Source organism: Epinephelus moara, chromosome 21 (assembly GCF_006386435.1).
Source record: "Epinephelus moara isolate mb chromosome 21, YSFRI_EMoa_1.0, whole genome shotgun sequence".
Classification (NCBI taxonomy): domain Eukaryota; kingdom Metazoa; phylum Chordata; class Actinopteri; order Perciformes; family Serranidae; genus Epinephelus; species Epinephelus moara.
This window is the reverse complement of record NC_065526.1, coordinates 9,886,633-9,907,741: the sequence shown is the minus strand read 5'-3', so window position 1 is coordinate 9,907,741 and position 21,109 is coordinate 9,886,633. Positions and strand designations below refer to the sequence as shown.

General features: G+C 41.8%; 1 protein-coding gene across 5 annotated transcripts in view; it reads right to left on the bottom strand.

Moving 5' to 3' along the window:
• fgf12a (fibroblast growth factor 12a) overlaps window positions 1-21,109 on the bottom strand; it is a 54,962-nt gene that overhangs the window by 8,995 nt on the left and 24,858 nt on the right. For all 5 annotated transcript variants that reach the window (XM_050033260.1, XM_050033259.1, XM_050033261.1 and 2 more), the window contains 2 exons: window positions 19,170-19,280; window positions 11,869-11,972 (listed from right to left, as the gene is read on the bottom strand). In XM_050033260.1, the coding sequence (XP_049889217.1) occupies window positions 11,869-11,972; window positions 19,170-19,280 (215 nt within the window). The remainder of the gene's footprint in view (window positions 1-11,868; window positions 11,973-19,169; window positions 19,281-21,109) is intronic.

Below are 21,109 nucleotides of genomic sequence, written 5' to 3'. Positions count from 1 at the left end.
AATATAGGCCTATATTTTATCTACAAGTGCACGTCACACACTGAGCGAGCCGCCTGTTAATGACACTGTGGGCTAATGGGCATGTAGCTACTTCCATGTTTCAGATGATACGTCATGTTTGTAGTCGACCAATGAAGATGAGTTTACATATCACCTTGGGTTCATCCTTCACCTTCTCAAAATGATCCCACACTTTGGATTTCCTGCCCGACATGTTATTAACTAGCCTGTGGAATAACCGCAGGTACCAGCCCTGGAAATAAACAGCTGAGCGTGGCCACTTCCTGTGTCTGTCCTTTCAAATTAAATTCCCACATGGTCTTAAAACTATGAAAAATTTCTTCTTCTTGTCCGAAAAAGCCTAATGATTTGAAAGATGCTTAAAAGCTCAGTACAGTTAAAGGAAACTGCAGAGTCAGGTGATAATTCTCGTTGCGTTCGTCACTACACGCAACGCCTTCCAAATCACGTCATTTGACGAATTGTTCATGTACAAAAATTGATGAGTGCAGCTTTAAACGCTCCATCAAAATGCTGTATAAGAGTAGGTGTGTCTGTCTTTGCTCGCATGGCACACCACAGTTTGGCTAAATGAGTCACAGTGTGTGTGACTGCTCATTTATAAGACACAGCAGTGCATAGCAGGCTGTGTAAAGGACTCGGGGAAGGTGAGGTCACATGGTCGGCTGAGTGGAAACGTCTAGCTGGTCAGCAGGAGGGAGGACAAGCTCTGTGGAGAGCTGGCGGCGAACTTTATCTGGGCCCGCTGACACACTGTCAAACAGCAGACGTCTCTCTCTCTGTTGGGGCACTCGGGGTCACGTCGAGTCTGTCTGGCTGCGTGTGTGTTTGTGCGTGAACATATGTGTTAGAGCGGGTAGGGGGCAGACAGTGATACATTACACTCCGGCAGGCTTTGTCCCTTCTTCATCTGTTTGGAGCCAGAATCGGTCCGAGCACACACACATACACACAAGTGCACTCCACTATCCTACCCTTCACAATCAGGCACTTTGCTTTGCTGACACACCGTAGAATCCCCTCCAAAATCATCCACAAGGACGACACTCTGTTACTGTCTATGAAAAGGCTAGGAGCAGTGTAGAAAGCACCCTGGCTGTGGCTTGGGAATGATAGGGGTGGAATGTAAGTGACTTTGAAGTCTTTGACAGAGTGCCTTGTTTGTGGATGACTGAGTGGAAATATGAGGTGAAGAGACGGGGTCGGAGTCTCCCGTGATTAATGTGATCTCCGTAATGGGCACACATGAACCACAAAACCACCAAGGGAAAGAAAAGCACCGAAATACTCAACGACCACATGCGCACACACACTCAATGCGACACACATGCCGCCGCACATTAAAATGCACACCAACAGGTTTGTGCTGTCGCTTCCTCTGCCAGGAATACATAATCAACCAAAGTTGTTACCGTAGCAAAACAAGGAAAATTAAAAAAAGACGTGCCACATTTCAGGGCTAACAGGCTGTGTTTAGTGATAGTAAACCGTTTACAAGGACGCTTATTTATATTCTGTGGTGATGTGAAGGAGAACGGCGAAGGACTTGTTAGGGAAACTGAGCACGTGAGGCTGCTCACTCGTCACCATTAGGGAGCTGAGGATAAATAAACACAGAGGTCCACCTGAGACCCAGTGAACAAACACCATGAAGCGGGGACAGAATATAAATGTTTTAGCCGTTTCAGCACACAGCAATTTATATTATGTTATGTATTTTTTTCATCAAAGACTGCCAGCTGAATTTACAGCAACTTCTACCAGTTTAAAATAGACCCATGCGATTTCACAGGCATAGATGTAAAAGGGGAACAACACCTAAAGTAAGAATTATAATATGTTATTTACATGGCCTAGGAAAGTTCAATCAATAGAACATCTTTTCCAATTCATCGACTATGGAGCAGTTCCAAACGTAATAAATTTGAGTCTTAGTGCTCTAGTTTTTGAATATGGGAGAAAGTTGTACATGTTAACTAATATTTTGGACTGTCTTTGACCATAGGTATAACATGTTTAGTTTTAAAAATGGGCGTAGTTACCCTTTAAACAAGGAAAAAATTGACGCCATGGGGAAACTACTTGATGACGTGACCCCTGTTATGTTTGCATTTCGTGCTCAACTAGCACACACATGCTCACAGGTGATGTTTGTGGTTGAAAGTAACTAAATACAGTACTCATGCAGTACTTATGTACAATTTTAAGGTAGTTTTTATTTTATTCTACTTACTACTACTAATAAAAATACTTATTCCACCACAGTTCAGAAGAAATGACTGTACTTTTACTCCTCTCCATTTATTTCACATCTTCGGTTATTTTGCAGATTGATATAAATAATACAAAATATGGTCAACAAATGAATTATAACAGATAAAGATTTTAAGACAGACTTTATTGATCCCTTGGTGAAATTCACTAGCTCTCTGGCAATATATATATTTCATTTACAACTCACGTTTAAATGTTTATCTCAACAGCAGAACATAGTTAGAATTTGGCGTCTAGACTCCGGCCTCATCACTTCTCGCAGATATGTTTACATGAGATATGGGGAAGTGATGATTAAATCTTTCCCCCCCTAGCCGGAGCCTGCAGGTGGATGCTGGGGTGGAGGTAGGGCTGAAAGGGCGAGCGGCAGTACTGATGCAGGGCAGCAGTGGCATAGAAAATGCAAAGGGAGAGCTGGGAAGATTTTGCAGCTTAAATAGGCCGCCAAATTTGGAGGGTGTGTTTGTAGATGACATATAGGGAGTGACGTATGATGTATGTGTATGAATCTGTGCAGCTCGAGTTGACTGCCTGAACTAGCTCGCCGGCGTCGCTCCATATAGTAAAAAATAAGCGCCATCTTTATCAGCTACATATTTAAGTAATGTATATAAATACACTATACTCTGCATAACTAGTACTTTTATTTTGGTATTTTAAAAGTATAGTGTGTAGGATTCAGTGGCACCTGGCAGTGAGGTTGCAGAACTGAAACTCCCCCCGTGTGCCAAGCGTGTAGGAGACCTACGGTGGCCAATGCAAGAACACAGATGGCCCTATCTAGAGCCAGTGTTTGGTTTGTCCCTTCAGGGCTACTGTAGAAACAAAATGGCAGACTCTATGGGAGAGGACCCGCTTTGTATATAGATATAAACAACTCATTCTAAGGTAACAAAAACACTGATTGTTTTTTCAGGTGATTATTAACTATTGGAAAAAATTTTAAATTTTAAAAAAACATTATATACCATTTCTGCCAATAGATGCCCCTAAATCCTGCACACTGGACCTTTAAGTATGTTTTGATGCTTATACATTAGTAATATTTTGAATGCAGGACTTTTAATTCTAGTAGTAACGCAGTGTTTTAACACTGTGGTATTGCTGCTTCTACTTGAAGGAGCTGCAACATTCAGCGCATATCTGTGATTCAGAGTATGCTCCGGGTTTGTCTGCACACAGCCAGACCATCCACCACAACAAATAACAGAAAAGCTCGGATTAAAACACACACACAGGGAGTGAGGCCTCATTCTCTGCTCAGGATGCCATTACCTCACTATGTCTTTACATAGCAAATGGTGCTTTGCTGCAGAGCTCCTTTAAGTAAAGATCTGACTACTTCTTCCACCACTGGGTGATGTAATACACAGATGTGCTGACTGCACTGAAATGCAAATTTTCAGTTAATGCATGAACATGAAGAAGAAAAGGCGAACAGGTGGAACAAGATGCAGAGAAGAGTAGGAACAGTTGTAGGGACATCTAAAGTTTAAAGCCTGTTGCCACACAGTGTCAAACACAACAAAAGACAACAACAAATGTCCCAGATGATGCATCAGTGAGGTGTGTTTGAGTGTCAGGAGCTTTGGAAGGCTGGGGTGCAGGTGTAGGAAATGTAAAATGAAACGCAAAGTAAGAGAGCACGATGTAATGGATATGAAACTGGGCTGCCAACAGAACTGGGTTGAATGCATTCTGAATCCAAATCAGTTACTGGCTCCATCAGCTCTGCATTAAGGAGCCCCGCTGTTGCCGACAACAACCGCGGGGCTCCTTAATGCCGGGGGGGGGGGCTGAGCCACTGGTGTGTCTGAGAGATTTGGCCTCAGTGAGAATCCCAGGCCTGCCATGGAACTCCTGGGGAGCTCATTATTATTCTGGGAGAGATTCAGGTCGGGGATTGTCTAGACATTACTTAAACTGAAAAACTCTCTTTCTCACTTTTCTGTCCCTCTCCTCTGTTTATCCTTTTTCTCCGTCTCACTCTGAAAGTCAATCACCATCAAACAAGTCTCTGTTCTGTCCGTCCTTAACTTCCTCCAGAGGGGACATTTAAAATCAAACTACAAACACATGCTAATGCTCTGATTTCCTTCTCTTTCCTTTTTTTTCTCTCTCCTTACCTCCAGAGGGCATGTCGGTCCATTACCTGTCATTACTGTTGACACATATATGCGATTTTATAATGTGTATGTACACCAACAACTTTGATAATCAATTAGTTGCTTAAGTGCAGCAACACTGGCTGTTACCAGTGTCTTAAATACAAGCTTAATATGTCATCTCAGGTTCTGTAAATGGGCACTTTTATTTTTATTTATTTCCTGGCATTTTATAGATTAAACAATTAAAGTTACAGCTTGTAATTTTTATGTGAATAACTCTGTGTCATATTTGCTTAAACTGTCACTATATCCTGGAAGAATGAGACAGATAATCTGTGAAAAAATGAATATCCCTCCTTCTCTTCCTACAGTCTCTAATGGCATTCGCTAGAATTGACTACAGCGCACCAAAAACAATCAATCAGAGCCGAAGAGTCTCTAACACAGCTGTCAATCACTGCACGTCAAATACAAATCAAGATTCTGTTACAGTACTGCCTCAAATGGTTTCAGAAACATATTTTAGTGTACTGTTTAGCTGCAAAAAAGTTTGTGACCCAGCGGCCATGTTGAAAATGGTCGACGGAAGAACCAAGCACCGCCCACCAGCCAGACCAACTGTCTCATTTTACAGCTAAACAGTACACTAAATATGTTTCTGAAAACATCTGAGGTGAGAAATATGCAAGTCCAAGGAGTGATTGACATGACTGACAGCTGCATTAGAGACTCCTCAGCTCTAATTGGTTGGAAGGAAAATAAATAATGAATACAGTGCAGGGAGAGGCAATGTAAGTATGTGATGTGTAAGTCGATGTTGGTGTAATTAGGCGTCATGTGTGTGTGTACATGCTGTAAGGCCATTAAAATCACTACAAGGCAATTCATTCATTCAGTCTCATTCATAAACTGTAAAGATAATGGACATAGCTACCATGGCATACCCATTGGTTTGTGGACTGCCATTTTGAAGCATCAGGTTCGGCATTTTGGTTGACGGCATCTTGGTCTTTTTGGAGCCAGAAGTGACTATATTTGGAAGAGAGGGTGGAGCTGTGGAGGAGTGAGGGGTGGATCTGACTCATAAACTGTGGTGACACCTTGAAGACAACCTGTCACTGTCGGCCCTGCCCTTATGTATGCATAACTCTAAGCTTTCATAAAGTTTAAACGGATGTGTTGTTAAAAAATTCACCCCCTGTACCAGGCTGTAAACATGTTTATGTCTGCTGTATAGTTGGCCCTTTTAACATGGGCGTCTATAGGGTTTGACTGGAGCCAGCCTCAAGTGACCATTTGAGGAACTGCAGTTTTTGGCACGTCTGTGTTGGCTTCATTTTTCAGCCCTGGAGGTTGCTGCTTGGTCTCATTTCGTGCTGAGTGAATATAGTGACAGTTACAGCAAATATGAAAAGTTATTTTTACCAACTACAGCTTTGAGCAATAAAAACATAATCTGCAGATTAGTTGCAGCCCTAAGTTTTTACTTCAACACAACATCTCCTTCTGACTTTTGTTCAAGACATAAAAAGATCAAGACATGGGGGGGCGGCGGAGGGGAGAGACTACTTACAAAATGGCCATTATCATTTGTCACCCCAACAAAATCTGAAGCTCTCCCTGACCTTCCACTCCAACTCTCTCTCAGCCGTCCCTCAGGGCCTTCAGCGAGGTTTTACTGCGACACATTATTTTTTTTCTGGGACATAAATAAGAAGCAGTAAAATTAGTAGCCGATTGAAAGACACAGTAAGAACAGTTCAGAGGCCGCTGTGTGTGTGTTTGTTGAGTGTGTGTGCAGCTGCGGACAGATGTGTCTGTTTGTGAGATGCATAGATAAATTAGTTTGATAGATGGGAAGCAATGAGAGAGACAGAGAGAGAGAGAGAACAGTGGTTACTGCTGTGCAGTAAACTAGGTCATATTGAGAAGTGTTATAAATAATGGAAGGGAGCTCTTCATTGTAGATGCTCAGCCCCCACGCACTTCATCGCTAAACACTCCACACAAGCATTATCACCCTGCTCACCCGTGGCTACATCAGCCTCCAATCAGCAACAGCCTCAACAGTGAGCTCTGCGCTCCCAGCAAAAAAAGCCGACCAGCGACCAGCATGTACGAAACCACTTAATTGATCAACGGGAACGGGAAAAACTGACTTGTTAGATACCTGACACCTACATGAAAGCCTGAGAGGGAGGTTTCTCAAAGTTGCAACACAACAACTTCTCCGAATCATCTCCTACAGAAGACAAAGCTTGTCGCATTCTCTCACTAACAAGACGGTGCAAAGCAGCAGGCAGAGAAGAAGAAAAACGAGGGAGTGATCGAGGGGTAGGAGGATATCCCACAGTAATTATCTCCCGGGGGGGCCGAGGCAGACAGAGACGCGCGTCTTAGCTCTCAGATGTTAGGAAGACAAAACAAGATGACAAAACAAGCAATGAGAAACTTTATACTTTGGCGAGGCAAAAGAGTGTAATGGAGACCTTGAAGAAAAGCGAGAGGAGAGCGAATATTAGAGGGAGGTCAGTAGGGGAAAAAAAGATAAGAGACCAGGACAAATAATAGTAAAAGTAAATGAGTATGTAAGTATGAGAAAATGAAAGTGAAGGACTTATTTTATAGCTGTGATTGCACCACACGAGCTCTCGTAAAAGTGTGAATAAAGAACAGAAATGTTCCCCCTGCAACACACTGTCTATAACAAACATAATCTGTATCGGTAAATGAAACTGGTAAACAGTGGGAGATGGAGACAGAAACAAAGGATTTTTGAGCCCTGCATGCTAATTTGGCCTCTTTATGAGCACTCTGTGGCTCTTCAAGGCTTATAAGCCTCCCTGTGATCCAGCCCACCACCCGCATTCTGCTTACAAACGCATGCTAATTTCCCATGCTTCACATCTGAGGAACCGGACCTCCTCCATATGGCCAGAGAGTGCATTCGCTGCATGGCTTTAATTAAAGGTCCAGAGTGGAAGAAATGGGATATAATATAGGAAGTATGTTTCCTTTAGTATATAATCACCTGAAAATGAGAATCGTGTTTTTGTTACTTTAGAATCAGCTATCTACATAAAGGAGCAGGTCCTCCTATATGGAAATCGCCCTTTTTCCACTGCAGCTTCACTACAGTAGCCCAGAATGGACAAACCAAACACTGGCTCTCCATAGGGCCATCTGTGTTTTCATGTCGGCCACCAAGGTTGGCGGCCTTTCCTTGATGAGAGGATCAAAAAAATACTGATTTTTTAAAATATGAAACTGCTTTTTTCAGTGTTTTTACTGGTTTAAATCACCTGTTTGTTTTGTTTTGAGAGGAAGAGACCTCTGCAGATAATTCAGCTCCTGGACCACATGCGATTTTGCGTATGCCAATCTGCGACAGGAGCATTGGAAACACTAATTTTTTACATGTGAAAGTGCTACTCTGTCTTTTTATCAGTTTAAATCACCTGGCCTGTTTGTTTTGGAGAGGAAGAGACCTCTGCAGATAATTCAGTGTCCGGTAAAAATCGTCCGGTAAAAAAAGGTCGGCACACAATAGCAGATTTGGAGCTGACGAGCCGAACAGCATACGAGAAACACTGATTTGTAATATGAAACTGCTTTGTTCAGTGCGTTTACTGGTTTAAATCTCTGGGTTTTAGCTTCTTTATTTTAAGATAGATTTTAAGATTTAACCGATTACAGTTAAAGGGATAGTGCACCCAAAAATGAAAATTCAGCCATTATCTACTCACCCATATGCCAAGGGAGGCTCAGGTGAAGTTTTAGAGTCCTCACATCACTTGCAGAGATCCCAGGGGAGAGGGGGTAGCAACAAAACTCCACCTAATGGAGGCTTATGGTGCCCCAGATTAAAACCAAATATCTCCATACTGCTTGTCCGTAGTGATCCAAGTGTCCTGATCCCCGACATAAAAAGTTGTTTGGAAAAACGTCATTTGAACTCTGTTTTTAGCCTCATTGTAACCTGTAGCTCGAACTGCCTCTCTGTGCACTGCGCTCACATGTGTGCGCTTAACTCTAAAACTTCACCTGAGACATCGGCATATGGGTGAGTAGATAATGGCTGAATTTTCATTTTTGGGTGCACTATCCCTTTACGGCTCTTCATGGTCCCTCTCCCAGCTATATCTATCTATCTTAGTACGTACTTTGAGGTCCTCCGGCAGAGGTCTTTTGTCTGTTCCAGAGGCCCGACTGAAAACTAAAGGGGACAGTGTGTTTGCTGTCAGGGCCCTGAGGCTCTGGAACGGTCTGCCCGAGGGAATCAGGTTGGCCGAGTCAGTGATCTCTTTTAAATCCCTTCTGAAAACATATTTTTACTGGAGAGCCTTCCCTGATTTCCTGACTTTTAAGTTCATGTAGAGTGTCTTTTATTTCCTCATTTTTTATATACATAAGTTCTTTTATCAGTTCTTTTAAAAATTGTTGTTTTCATGTCTTGTCTGTTTTTTACTGACATGTAAAGCACTTTGTAACTCTGTTTTGAAAAGCGCTTTATAAATGAAAAATAAAAGCAGAGAGTTTATTTTTGTCTCACATTAAAAACGTCTGTGTCAGAAAATAGGTGAGCACATGTTAGCAGGTGCTGGTCTGTGATGCGTCAAACAGGGTAGAAGAAACACTGATTTGTAACGTGAAACTGCTTTATTCAGTGTTTTTACTGGTTTTATTTACCTTGTCCATTTGTTTGGGAGGCAAAGACACCTCTGTGGTTAATTCGGCTCCCTTTAAAAACCTCCTGAACAATAAATACTGAAGGAATCCTAACAGGGAGAAGTTTAAGCTGGTTGAAATCTGCAATCCCTTACTGCTAGATTCCATTAAATCCCTTTTAATCTTACACACTATTCCTTTAAACAGCCATAAATAGCCTTTCAGCTGTTACTGCAAAACATTTGTTGACATCCCTGTCTCCCAGTGATAGAGAGGTCAAAATTATGAAGAATGATGATCAAAATTAGAGAGTCCTGTTTGTCGTGCTGACACTGAAATCCTGAATCACTCGTAGTTAATAATAATCATACACTCTGACGCAAATGATAATTTCATCAAGGGTGTGTGTGTGTGTGTGTTTGTGCGTCTGAGTGTGTGAGTGGGTGGTGAGGGGGTCATACAGGGTCCCCAACTTCAATTTTAATAAATTAAAAGATTGCTTTCTGGGCACGATTAAACTTTAATTAGACGTCGATAGGTGGGTGGAGGGTTATTATGAGCCCCATAGTAGGGCTGTGAGTTATGCACTTGTTTATGAGCCTTTAGTTATGAATGAATCCGTCTACCTGGGTGAGTCATAACAGCCTGCGCATTTATTGTACGTCCTTCTCTGAACTTGCGAGTGCTCATACATCCGCCGAGGCACTGAGTTGTTTTCAAGTTGTTCTGAGCGAGTGCTGAGTGTTTTTTTTTCTTTAAATGCAGCATGTACACCATTTATTTGGTCTATTTCAAAATGTTCTCATGTCTGTCTCGCAGTAAAGCAGCTCCCTTATCAATAAATGTAAGTTGCAATATAGCAGACACTGGCCTCGCTTTGTCCTTCACGGATTTTATGAGTGTTTTGAGAAAAGACAAAGTTTGATGGGCAGTTTGTGAGTTCCAGCTCTTGCCAGTCATTTATCATCACTGCGAGGGACGATCGGACGGCTATCGCAATATCCGTCAGTTGAAGTTTGTGGGTAACGCAGCCCTCCCATCCTTTGCTCTCTTCTGTATCTTCAACTGCATTAGGAACTATGAGACTGGCGGTTATATAACCATGCCAACTAGGGATATTTTCCTGTCTCTACATCTCTGCCTGTGCCCCCACCCCATTTCTCTCTCACACACACACACTAACACACACATTCTCCCTCTGCAGCTCATTTCCACAAACGTGCTCCAGCAGCATGTCTTCATCCTCAATGCAACAGCTATGACTTAATGTTGTCTCCAGCTGACATCCGTGACTAGTTCCACCCCCGCCTGTGCATCTGCTACCCACACCAGCCTATATGCTTCTCATATCTTACACTGCAAATACAATATCCATCTTCACAATATTTCCTCCCCCACTGAGTCCTGAAATGAGTTTTATTTTTAAACCCGAATGAGTATTTTTGCTAATGTGATGAGATAATGGCGCCGTCTTTCAAGGCTGGTGTAGGACTTTTATGATTATGCAGTTCATTTGTCTAATAGATAGTGTTGTCATGATACCAACATTATGGATTTGATACGATAGCTGCCTAAAAAACTGAAGCCATAACATGACAAAAGTCCAAAACGTCAGAAAAAGTACCTTAAAACTTCAACTGAAAACCTAGCCTCTGATTATTTGACACTCAACCCAAGGCATCATGCATGGCTCACAACAACAACAACAACAACAACAACAACAACAGCGATAACTATTTCCAACATGGAAAAATGGACAGATAATCAAATAAGACATTAAGTGTTCAATTTATCACTGTGGATTTATTCTACAAAGTCTCCTAAAAGACACCGCAGTTCAAGGTTGGATTACAAAGCTTCTGAAAGTTGTATATGACATGATGAGACAGACTTGTGTAGCTCAGCTGGAGAAGCCCTGCTTCGGTAATACAGTGCACAGTTTTTAAAAAAAAAATTCAGATAACATTACATTAGACACCACAGTTATTTTTTACTTGCCCAATCAGACAACAGCTTGAAGCATTACACTTGCCCAAAAACAGAGTTTACCTCCCCCGGGCAAGCAGCGAGCCCTGCAGAGCACTGTCGCATATCGACGCAACTCATAGAAAGTTATTGGAAATATAGCTCTTATTAAAACACTGTCATTTTTAAAGAACCCGTACTAATAAAATGGAGTATTGTACTGTTTTTAAAGACAGGTTATTGCAATACCTGTCTAGTATTGGTATTCTGTGAAACACTACTAATAGATATTTAAAAGATTATTTAAAAAGATTTACTTCAGAGACAAGTGAGCACGTTTCACAGCTCAGACTGCATTCATACAGAAAGAATATTTTTTTGAAATGTAGTATCCTTTCATGACCAGAACCCTAACTAGAAATCAGGATGAAAAACAAACAAAATCACAATAAAATTCGATTTCATTTCTGTTTATAGCCGCGACATAACGAGCCTCCGTTAGTGGCCAGTAAAAGAAGAAGAGGCAATTTTTAAAAGGGCTGAGCATTGAACTTGGTGTCAAATTAAATGTAAAACATGCACGGTGCTGCTTCAACAACAAAGAGGGGGGGAAATAAGTGCTGCACGGCAACACAAAGGCACATCTGAAGAGCTCTCGAATAGAGCAGAGATGAAAGGGTTTAGAAGGGCTGAGTCTTTGCTGCAGTGGGATATTAGAAGAGACAACAAATGGAACAAAACACAACACGTGTTAATGAGCAAATACTCATGCTGGTAGCGCACACACGTGCACGGCCCAACGACATGGCTGTTGGAAGGCGTTGTGTCTTACCGAGCTGTAGAGCATGCCCTCGCCATTCATGGCGATGTAAAAGCCACTCTTCACTCCCTGGATGGCCACCACTCTCAGACCCACAGGAATAAGATTAAACAGGGCTGCAGAACAGACAGAGTGAGGGAGAGAGGGACAGACGGACGGATACAAAGAGGCAGAGACAAAAGAGAGACATCAGACAGAAAGGACAGAATAGGACAATTGAGTTTTCACTTAACTGTTGTAGACACGACAGGCTCTGCTCTCTGTACTTTGGCTATCCGTCAGCAGTAAAGTGAACAGGACAATGGGAACACTGACGCACCTCAGTGTGACAGTGAAGCATTAATGTTAAAACAGAAATCCAAAACTTTCTGCTACAATATAAATATGGCATCCAACGAGCATCATTGTTTTGTTTTAACGTCTGCCGGTGTAGGTGAATAAAAATGTCCTCAACTAATCCGACAACCTGTATGATAATGAGGATTAATTCCTAGTACTTTGACACTAACTTATATTTATGTCCCTTTGTGTGCAACAACTTTGGATTGAACAGGCGTAACTGGGATTAGGGAGCCGCTGTAACATTGCAAATGGTATTTTGAGGAAATGGGATGTAAGATTTGAGGTGGCGAACACCCCAAGACACACTGACGTAGCATGCTGTTGCTATCTCGCTAATGTTAACTAATAATTCTCTGAGCGGCGTGAAGTTGCAGATTTATTCACACTATTGGTTGAAATCTGTTGGTTCCTACTAATTTTTTGGCATATATTGTGAAATAGGTGCAGAATATGGCCGGGGATGTGATTTAAAGGGGTCAAAAGGGCATTTTTCATTTCATCTCGACTTCAAATATTCATTAGTAAATAATTAACTATGGAAATTAAAGTTCAGAAAAAAACTAATTTGTGATATAAATAATTAAATATTTATTGTTTGATCAATTATTACTAAAGGCTCATCGATGCACGGAAGTTTGTGACATCACCTTTTGCCAACTGAGCCTCGCCCACTTTAAAATAGTTACATGAACACTGATAAAACAGTGCAGACAGAAATCTCTTTCGTGAAATACTCAAAACTGTTGTAACTTTGGCAGAAAATTGTGTGTTCATATTTGACCCATCAATCATACCAATAAGCTGATTGAGAACATTTGTTTTCAGGGCCTTTGATCTCTAAAAATACCACGCAAATGACACCACATAAAAAGAAATTTGTTATGGATCTCGGCTTTGTGGTGCAGCACGTAAAGCCAAGTATACTTATTCCCAACTCTTTGAATACCGACCCTTGGTTAACAGCCTGTGGCATCAGATACTGACGCAGTGAGGCACCCTTTAGCATCTGTAAGAGACGCACCGCATTATTTTGCCCATTGTGCCATACTATAAAGACTGAAAAAGTCACTGCAGAATGCTAAGGGAGGGGTGGAGGATGGGTCAAACAAACACAGGACTTTCACCTGGGAGACTGCTGTTTGTGTCCCACGCAAAAATATATAGAATATTTTAAGAACGTAGCATTAAGGTGTGTAATATGTAATGAAATGCACTTATTTTAACCCAAAACGTGGTCTTTTTCTGACCAAACCATGCACTTTTGTTGCCTAAACCTAAAAACTAAGTAAACCTATGTTGGAAATCTATTTTGAAAGAGAGTGTATGCATTTGACAAGTGGAAACTGTACATTTCCTATGAACACAAAAGTTTATTTTGAAAGACACCATGCATGTATCGAGTAGAAATTGACAAACCATCCCTGAGTGTCCAAAAGTGACCCTAGAGGGTACCTAGAGCGTCATAGTTTGACGTGTTGGGCCATCAACCAAGCATTGGTATTTGACGAACTGGGAGTAAGTATGTGTTGGCCAAGTAGAACCAGAAGCCCAAAACTATGATAAAAATTTGATTTTATTTACGACTCTGTGATATTTTTCATTCATGCAGCTTGTAGCAAAATCAAGAATTAGTATGTGAGAAGCAACTAGACATGTTTGGTCTTCAAGATTTATGGCTCAATCATCTAAAAGGCTTCATTAATTTATTTCAACTTTTTCTTCAGCTTCTACAGTGAATTACTTTTATTTCTGTAGGTACATTCTCTTGAATATGAGGACTGTGACTTTTGTGGGCTTTAGCTTGGTGAAGGTGTAAGGACACTCTTTACTCCGTGTATTGCTGGGATGATTGTTCTGCAAGTGGCAATGGGGACTATCAGATAAAGCTGGCAGGGACAAGAGGACATGTGCCAACACAGGTCCGTCCTCCGAGCAGATTCAATTTCACTCAATAAATATCGACGTGCTGCTTTCGCCTGCCAATGGTCTAACTCTGCCCTCAGGCCACTGGTACGGGTGATACACACTGGCCACTCTTGCAGTTATGTATACCCTTGAGGGCTGGGTGTTTGGGGCACTCTGGCAGAATGTGAATCCATTAGCACCTTAATTTTTTGTTTTCTCAGACTTTTCAATCTCTTTTTTCATCACTTTTCTGTCATAACGCTCTCCCTCCCCTCTGTCTGTTCCCTCGCTCCTTTTTCCATTTGCCTTTCATGGCTGCTGCCTTTCGCTCCGATGACTGGCAGTGTCTCTCAGAGGCACTGTCCACAGTTCTCTCACGTATCACTAAAACCCAGGAGTGTTCCACCTCGGAGCACCTCCACCTATCAAAACATATTCTGGCTTTTTCTGAGCAGTCATACTTGCAATAGGGCCCTCAAAAGACTCTCCGTAATAGCTTGGCTTGAAAAGTGGGAGGAAAGGAGGCATAAAATATGGCAAGCTAGTCCACTATTTTGCTATAATTATGATCTGCCGTCCCTGCTCTCATTTGCCTGCCAAAGGATTACACAACCGACAGGAGCTGTCATTCAGCTACCTTCTAAATGTCCGGCTTTTCTATTTGCAGCTCCAGCGGTTGATGGGTTCCATAATTACTACTGTTAGAGTACCTGATGACTGTTCTGGAGGCGATTCCTCTTCCTTAATAACCTCAATCCCATCTCTCGCCGAGAAAAGAGAGTGGCTGGGATGGTGCAGGGACAGAGTTAAGAGATTTCCAGGGATCTTCTATCGTCAAAGGGCCAGACAAAATGGGTTCAAACAACCCAATAAAGCGAAATCCTTGAAAACGGTAAGTCTTCCAGTGGAGCAGTAATCGGCTACAAGCAAATCCTGCAGGTGGGCTGGAGGAAGTGCATTTGATGTGAGGAATAGTGGCGCAGTAGGAAATAAAGCCTGCAGGAAAGGTTTACAGAAACACTGAGCCAAACTTCATATGCCAAGGGCATGTCTCCAAATCCAGAGAGAAACACAAATCCAAAGATGTGAGAGCTGGTGTAACACAGGTGTGTTAGTCTTATATACAGACTTTAATAGGGTCACCAGAAAATGTTGCATGTCCATTTCTGCAAACCATGGATACAAAATATTTGCAGGTTGGCATAAAGCTGACATCTTACGGCCTCCTATGCGGGAAAAAACTCATCCTTTTACATTGGAAATCGAAGGAGACACCAACTTTTAGGGCCTGGGTAACTGCATTGACTGATAGATTACATCTTGAAAGGATTCGGTATGCTCTGAACAACAAGCTGGAAGACTTCAACAAGATCTGGAAACCAATAATCTCAAATTTAGGACAATATGTAGCACAACCCTGAGTAGTACTTGATGGGCGGGGTGGGACAGGGAGGGAGTCTTTTTATTTTATTTCATATATTTGTTTTTTCTTTTCTATTCTTATCTATCTCCCCAGGTATTGTTATTTTTGTATTTTCAAATTTTGTATTTGTATTACAGTTCTGTAATGTGTTTGTTTATAATGGAAATGAGGCAATGTTTATACCAAGAAAGATGGTACTGCTGTTTTACTGTTGCTTCACAATAAAAATATTTGAAACTGGCATAAAGTTGAAATGTTGAAACTTTACTTGTTAGGTTTAGGCACAAAAACCACTTGGTTATGGTTAGGAAAATATCCTGTTTTGGCCCAAAATAGCTGGTGTGGGGGGCCCAATCCCTGCAAGAAAAGATGTGATGTCTTGGTGAAAAACAACCACTTTTCATGGTACTGTCCTGACAGAAAAAGCAGTGATGTCTTGGTAAAAATCAACCAACAATCATGTCACTGTAACGGCAGGAAAAGCAGCAATGTCTCGGTAAAAAACAACCACAATTTTTGCCTGAAAGTTGCTGAAAAAACAGCAACAGCAATGTTTGTTGGTCTTGAACCATCATCTGCAGCTCACCTAGGTGTTGCACTGTCCACCATCCCCTCCACATCTAGTTGACAAAGTCAGCTCATATACAACATAATAGCACACATGAACTTTTGCTGTGAGAATATTTAAAAAATTTCAGTTCAAATGAATATTGGCAGATGTGTCATAGTAAAGCTGTTGGACTTTAGACACGATTGTCCCCCTGTCCTCTACCACTGACACTAGCCTGCAGTCCACTGCACTCCATTTTGCAAGGGAGTTAAGTCAGTCACAGGTAGACTTACTCAGTTTGAGTCCGAACACCTGGCTGAGCGTGGCTTGACGAGGCTAACTGCTAGCGCTAGCATCAGAGGCTGTGCTAGCTCTGACCTCAGGGTTTGCTGCTAAATGTTTTACATTGAGGTGATATTTCAGGCTTGAAGTTCTCCAATAGTACAAAAATTCCTTACTGCAGACATTGCAGAGAACAGGGCTCCTATCGACAGTTCAATCTGGGCATTTTTAAAAAAAATTGTAAATGTTCCAGTCACGGGCCAGGCAGCGTCGTCTCGTCTGCCTCCATCATGCAACGAAGCTACTGCGGCCTTCAATGACACAGTGGGTCAAAGGGCACCATGGAACGCAATAAATCGGCATTCATTTTTTAAGGTGTTAATTTTTCTGAGATTAATTAATTGAAATCGATGCGTTATTTTGACAACCCTAATATAGATATAGCGTATTTGTGGTTTGCAGAAATTACAATGCCAACATTTTCATCTGGTGACTGGGCTGCTTTAACTCAATTCTGGTGACACTCCTTCTTCATGCCATACATCTTAAAGTACTTGAAATTAGTAACTTGGTCTTCAACTAACAGAAAAAGGTCTCGCTTCATCTCATCCATCAACCAGGAGCATCCGAGACAGATGGAGTGTGAACGCCTGATACCGCAGGTGTCTCATAACCAGCAGTATCTTTCTGGAGCTGCAGTGTGTGTGTGGGTAATTACTGCAGGCGATCAACTGATGACAATCAAATTAATAACTGCTCAGATTTGAACATGAGCACTAATTAATTGAATGGTGTTTCACAGCCCTTGCAGTTAGTTAAGCGTGGCTCCGCCAGTCAGCCATGCTTACCACTAAAGCAGTTTTACATACTGCTGTAACAATTTACTGAATATTTGGGGTCAAACAAGTCTTTTGAGCTGATTTTATTAAAGCAGAATTTCATTTATTTTGGATGCATTTCTCCAGCTAAATCTATTTGCTGTTCAGTTGTGTCCTTGTCTCAGCATTTCTACAGCAATATAATAAAAAATGGAATTGAAATGCACTCCAGGCTCAGGTCGCACCTAGTATGCAGGCGCCGTCATGCTCCTCAATCCCATCGGTTCCACTGAACCTCCCCCTGAAAATAAATTACAGTATTCCATCTGCCGCGGCTGAAGATGCTGCAGGTCAGAGGGGTGGCATGGTTCAAGTGTGGGGGTGGGGGGTAATCTATTATTCTGATAATCCAGCCGGGCAGTCAATAGTTCCGTGCAAGATCTGAATACCAAATCTCATCGTCTATTTCTGTCTCTCTTTTTCTTTCCTCTTTCTGTCTCCATCTTTCTTCTCAAAACACTTCAGATTCCTCTCGCTGCACCTCCTGCTCGCCTCTGCTCTCTTTCTGTGTCTTCGTTCGGACCATCTCTCAGCTCAAGGCATCTCACATAGAGAATTATTCATTGGGTACAAACGGGGAAGGTGGTATTTTTAGTTTCCTCTGGCTGAATTATTCACTGCATTCCTCCATCCCTGGGCCAGCGGGACTGCTTAACAAGAGGATTACCTAGAGGTGGGGAAACCCTCACATTCCACAAAAAACTCATCAGCCAAAAACCTTTAGAGCACAATGGAGGCTCCAAAAAAACCAGCAATGTGTTTAAGGTGCACAGAGGAAATGCAGGGTGTGTTTTCCTTTTTTCTTTGTTTGTGCAGTAATCCTTTTTGTCCTGAAGACCCTTTTCCTTATGCTATAAGTACTGAAGATCTATCCCCTCATAAAATATAAAACGACGAGTGACAGCGAGAGACCGTTCTTTTCACCGCATGACTGCTATGGTCCAGCAGCTTTGGCTCGGGCTTCCTTTAAGATTGGCAGGATGTTTTAGAGAAGAAAGGTCATGATTGGTTTCCTGTCTGGCCTCACTCCAGACTGGGAGCGTCGTCATTATCGCTTTGACGACCATTCTCCGCCGACATATATCTCTTCCTTGATCCTTCACTCCCCATAAGAAACTGTTACCATAGCCTATATGTTTTAATGCAGAAGACTCTCTACTGGTTTGCCCCTTTTCCTGTCCCTGTGAGAGTGGAAGGAGGTGTGATATCTTTAGGGGGCTACTCCCTGGAGACTATTTATCTACTGGTAGCCCACTATGGAAAGTCGATCGGTGGTGAAATATTGCAAAGAAGTGGCTCAGGGAGGGATCTGTGTGACTAGACATGAAGCTGCGGGGCTACAGTTGTGTCAGGCGATGGGGCTTTCAGGGAAGGGATTTCTGCTGTGATAATCACACGCACTTCAGAGAAGAATCAATCAAAACAATGTGCCGCTTACAATCATGCAGTGTACACACTAGAAATGGTTTACTTAGAGAGACCGGGACAGGGATGTTGGAATTAATTTCACTGGGGACAGAAATTTGAGTAGAAGATGCTCCCATAAATACTGTATTGACTTACCTCGAAAGGTATGAGACGACTGGATAGGAATTCATAAACCATTCGAGTAGGTTTTGACACATTTATGTCTACAGTTGTATCTCATGCATACTGTTGCATAACCAGATTCAGAAAAGAGGGCATTCTGCTTTGAGGAATTTGGTGAATAGTTTCCCTTTTTAAATTGTAGGTTTTTTTTGATTGATAATCCAATTCAACGAGGGCATTCTTAAACTAATTTTGGAATGCTTTAGGCTGGCATCAGTTACGTAAGAATTAAAAATGATAAAGCACAGCTTATAAAATGTGGTAATATATTATATAAGCAAGTGACTCATTGCCATTAAATGTTTCATGCTGGAAGCTATAGCTTCCATAGCGCTCCACTCACTGTTGTCGCTGTTCTCGTCCTTGCTGCCGTCGATGGTTCCATCCGGCTGCATCTGCAGGTAGAAGCCCTGCTGGCTGAACAGTCGTGTCACGATGCCTTTCAGCTGCGGCTCTGAAACACGCACACACACACATACACACACACACAGACAGCGCACAAACCACCGGCCAAGCCACAGCCCCATCCCCACCAAGAATATGTCAGAACAGCATTCTCTTAATTGTGAATGAAAACACACAGAAGAGTTGATAGCTCGGCTTTCAGCTAAGTGTTTGCACACTCACAGCTCTTCATATGAAGCAGTTTTAAACACGTCTTACAAACACGTTTCACAGACATAAAATGCACAGTGTTTAATTAATTAAAGAAGACAAGCTGGCTGTGGAAGATGGAGAGTACCAGCAGAGCAATTACAGACTTTTCACCCTTTAAACTGCCTGAAGCATTTAAAAATATTTACTGGTGTGTTTACATGTCTAATAAATTACGCCTTCAGCAATTTTTGAATTGCATAAATCAAAAGCAAAATTAATTAAATTTCTGCATGAAGTGTGAATCTCTATAAATATATTAATTAAATACTCAACTTTAATTAACACTTTAAAAAATCTTATTGTTCTCGTGGCACAGTCCAGCCTCCAATTGCCTGCTCACAAAAACTTAAACTTAAAAACCACTTCACCTCTTTATTTAACTCTTACCAGCTGGTGAATATCAATACGACTATGATGGACAGTTTGTAATGAGTCATCTGTTGTACTGCATAATTCCCAAAGCGGCTTTTTGACGGGAAGGCCTTTACAATGAGAACGTCATGACAGAAAATCGATGAGAACATTGTTACTGTCTCATAATGTCTTACTGTATCAGGTAGAGAAAAATGGCTGTTTTTGCACCATTTAGAAACCCCTTTTAAAATCCCTTTGTAATGTACACTGACATGCTAATGGTTTCTTTATTTGGTATGAAGCAACTGTGCAGTTTTGGGTCGATATCACTGATATTCAATGAAAGAGATTCTGAGGTTTTATCATAGGCAACAGGTTTACCCCGAAGGATTCCAGTGCTTTTTCTTGACCTAAAGGAAACTGACCTAAAGTTTCTTAGAGTCTTTTTATTTCATTGCACTAACCCTGAACCGACCTCCAACTTTGAGGCTGTGACATCTGGCAACCGGCCAGGGTGCCGCTCGAAGCGCTCAACACTTCAGGGGAGCAGGTGGAAACGAGGATTAGCTCGGGGCAAAGAAAGACTCTCGGCCTCAGGCTACGCCAAGAAAAAATAGATGTGTAAAAAAAAAAAAAAGGAAAAGTGTTTATCTGAGGGGGAAATATGCGAGTGGTCTCTGTGGTCTGTCTAATGTCCGGCAGGTCTTTTGGATTTGTGCAAAAGCAGCAGTCAGAGTCAGATGACACCATTAGGTAAACAAGACTTGGCTTGTGGCTCCTGACAAGGAAACGCAGGAGAAGTAAAGCTTGTTCCTCAGATAAAAGAAAAGGTAGAGAGTGTGTATATCTAACTAATACGTTTTCTTAGGGATACCGTGAATAATGAAACACTACAGCTGGAAACAGTGTTTGTTTTTGCAATAGCAAAAGAGATTTTGAGACAAGCTCCACTGAAATCAGACATCAACTCAGATGCTGGATATTAATAATCCTTTGTTTATTCTCTGCCTGACAAAAGAAACAAATTAAGCATTTTATCACAATTAAACTGGTGCTCAGTTTCATTTTATGCCACTAAGTACCCATTCAACAATTGAAATGTTTGCTTTGCGGGGCTCACATTGTGTCCTGATAGATGATGTATGTGATTGCAATAAGGGAATATGAGTGTGCCTGACTGTCCTCCAAGGTCATAAGAAGAGTTGGAGGCTGTGCAGTTGAATGCAGGCCAGTCAGGCACATAAAACCCCAAATGATTTAGCAGAAAGAAAC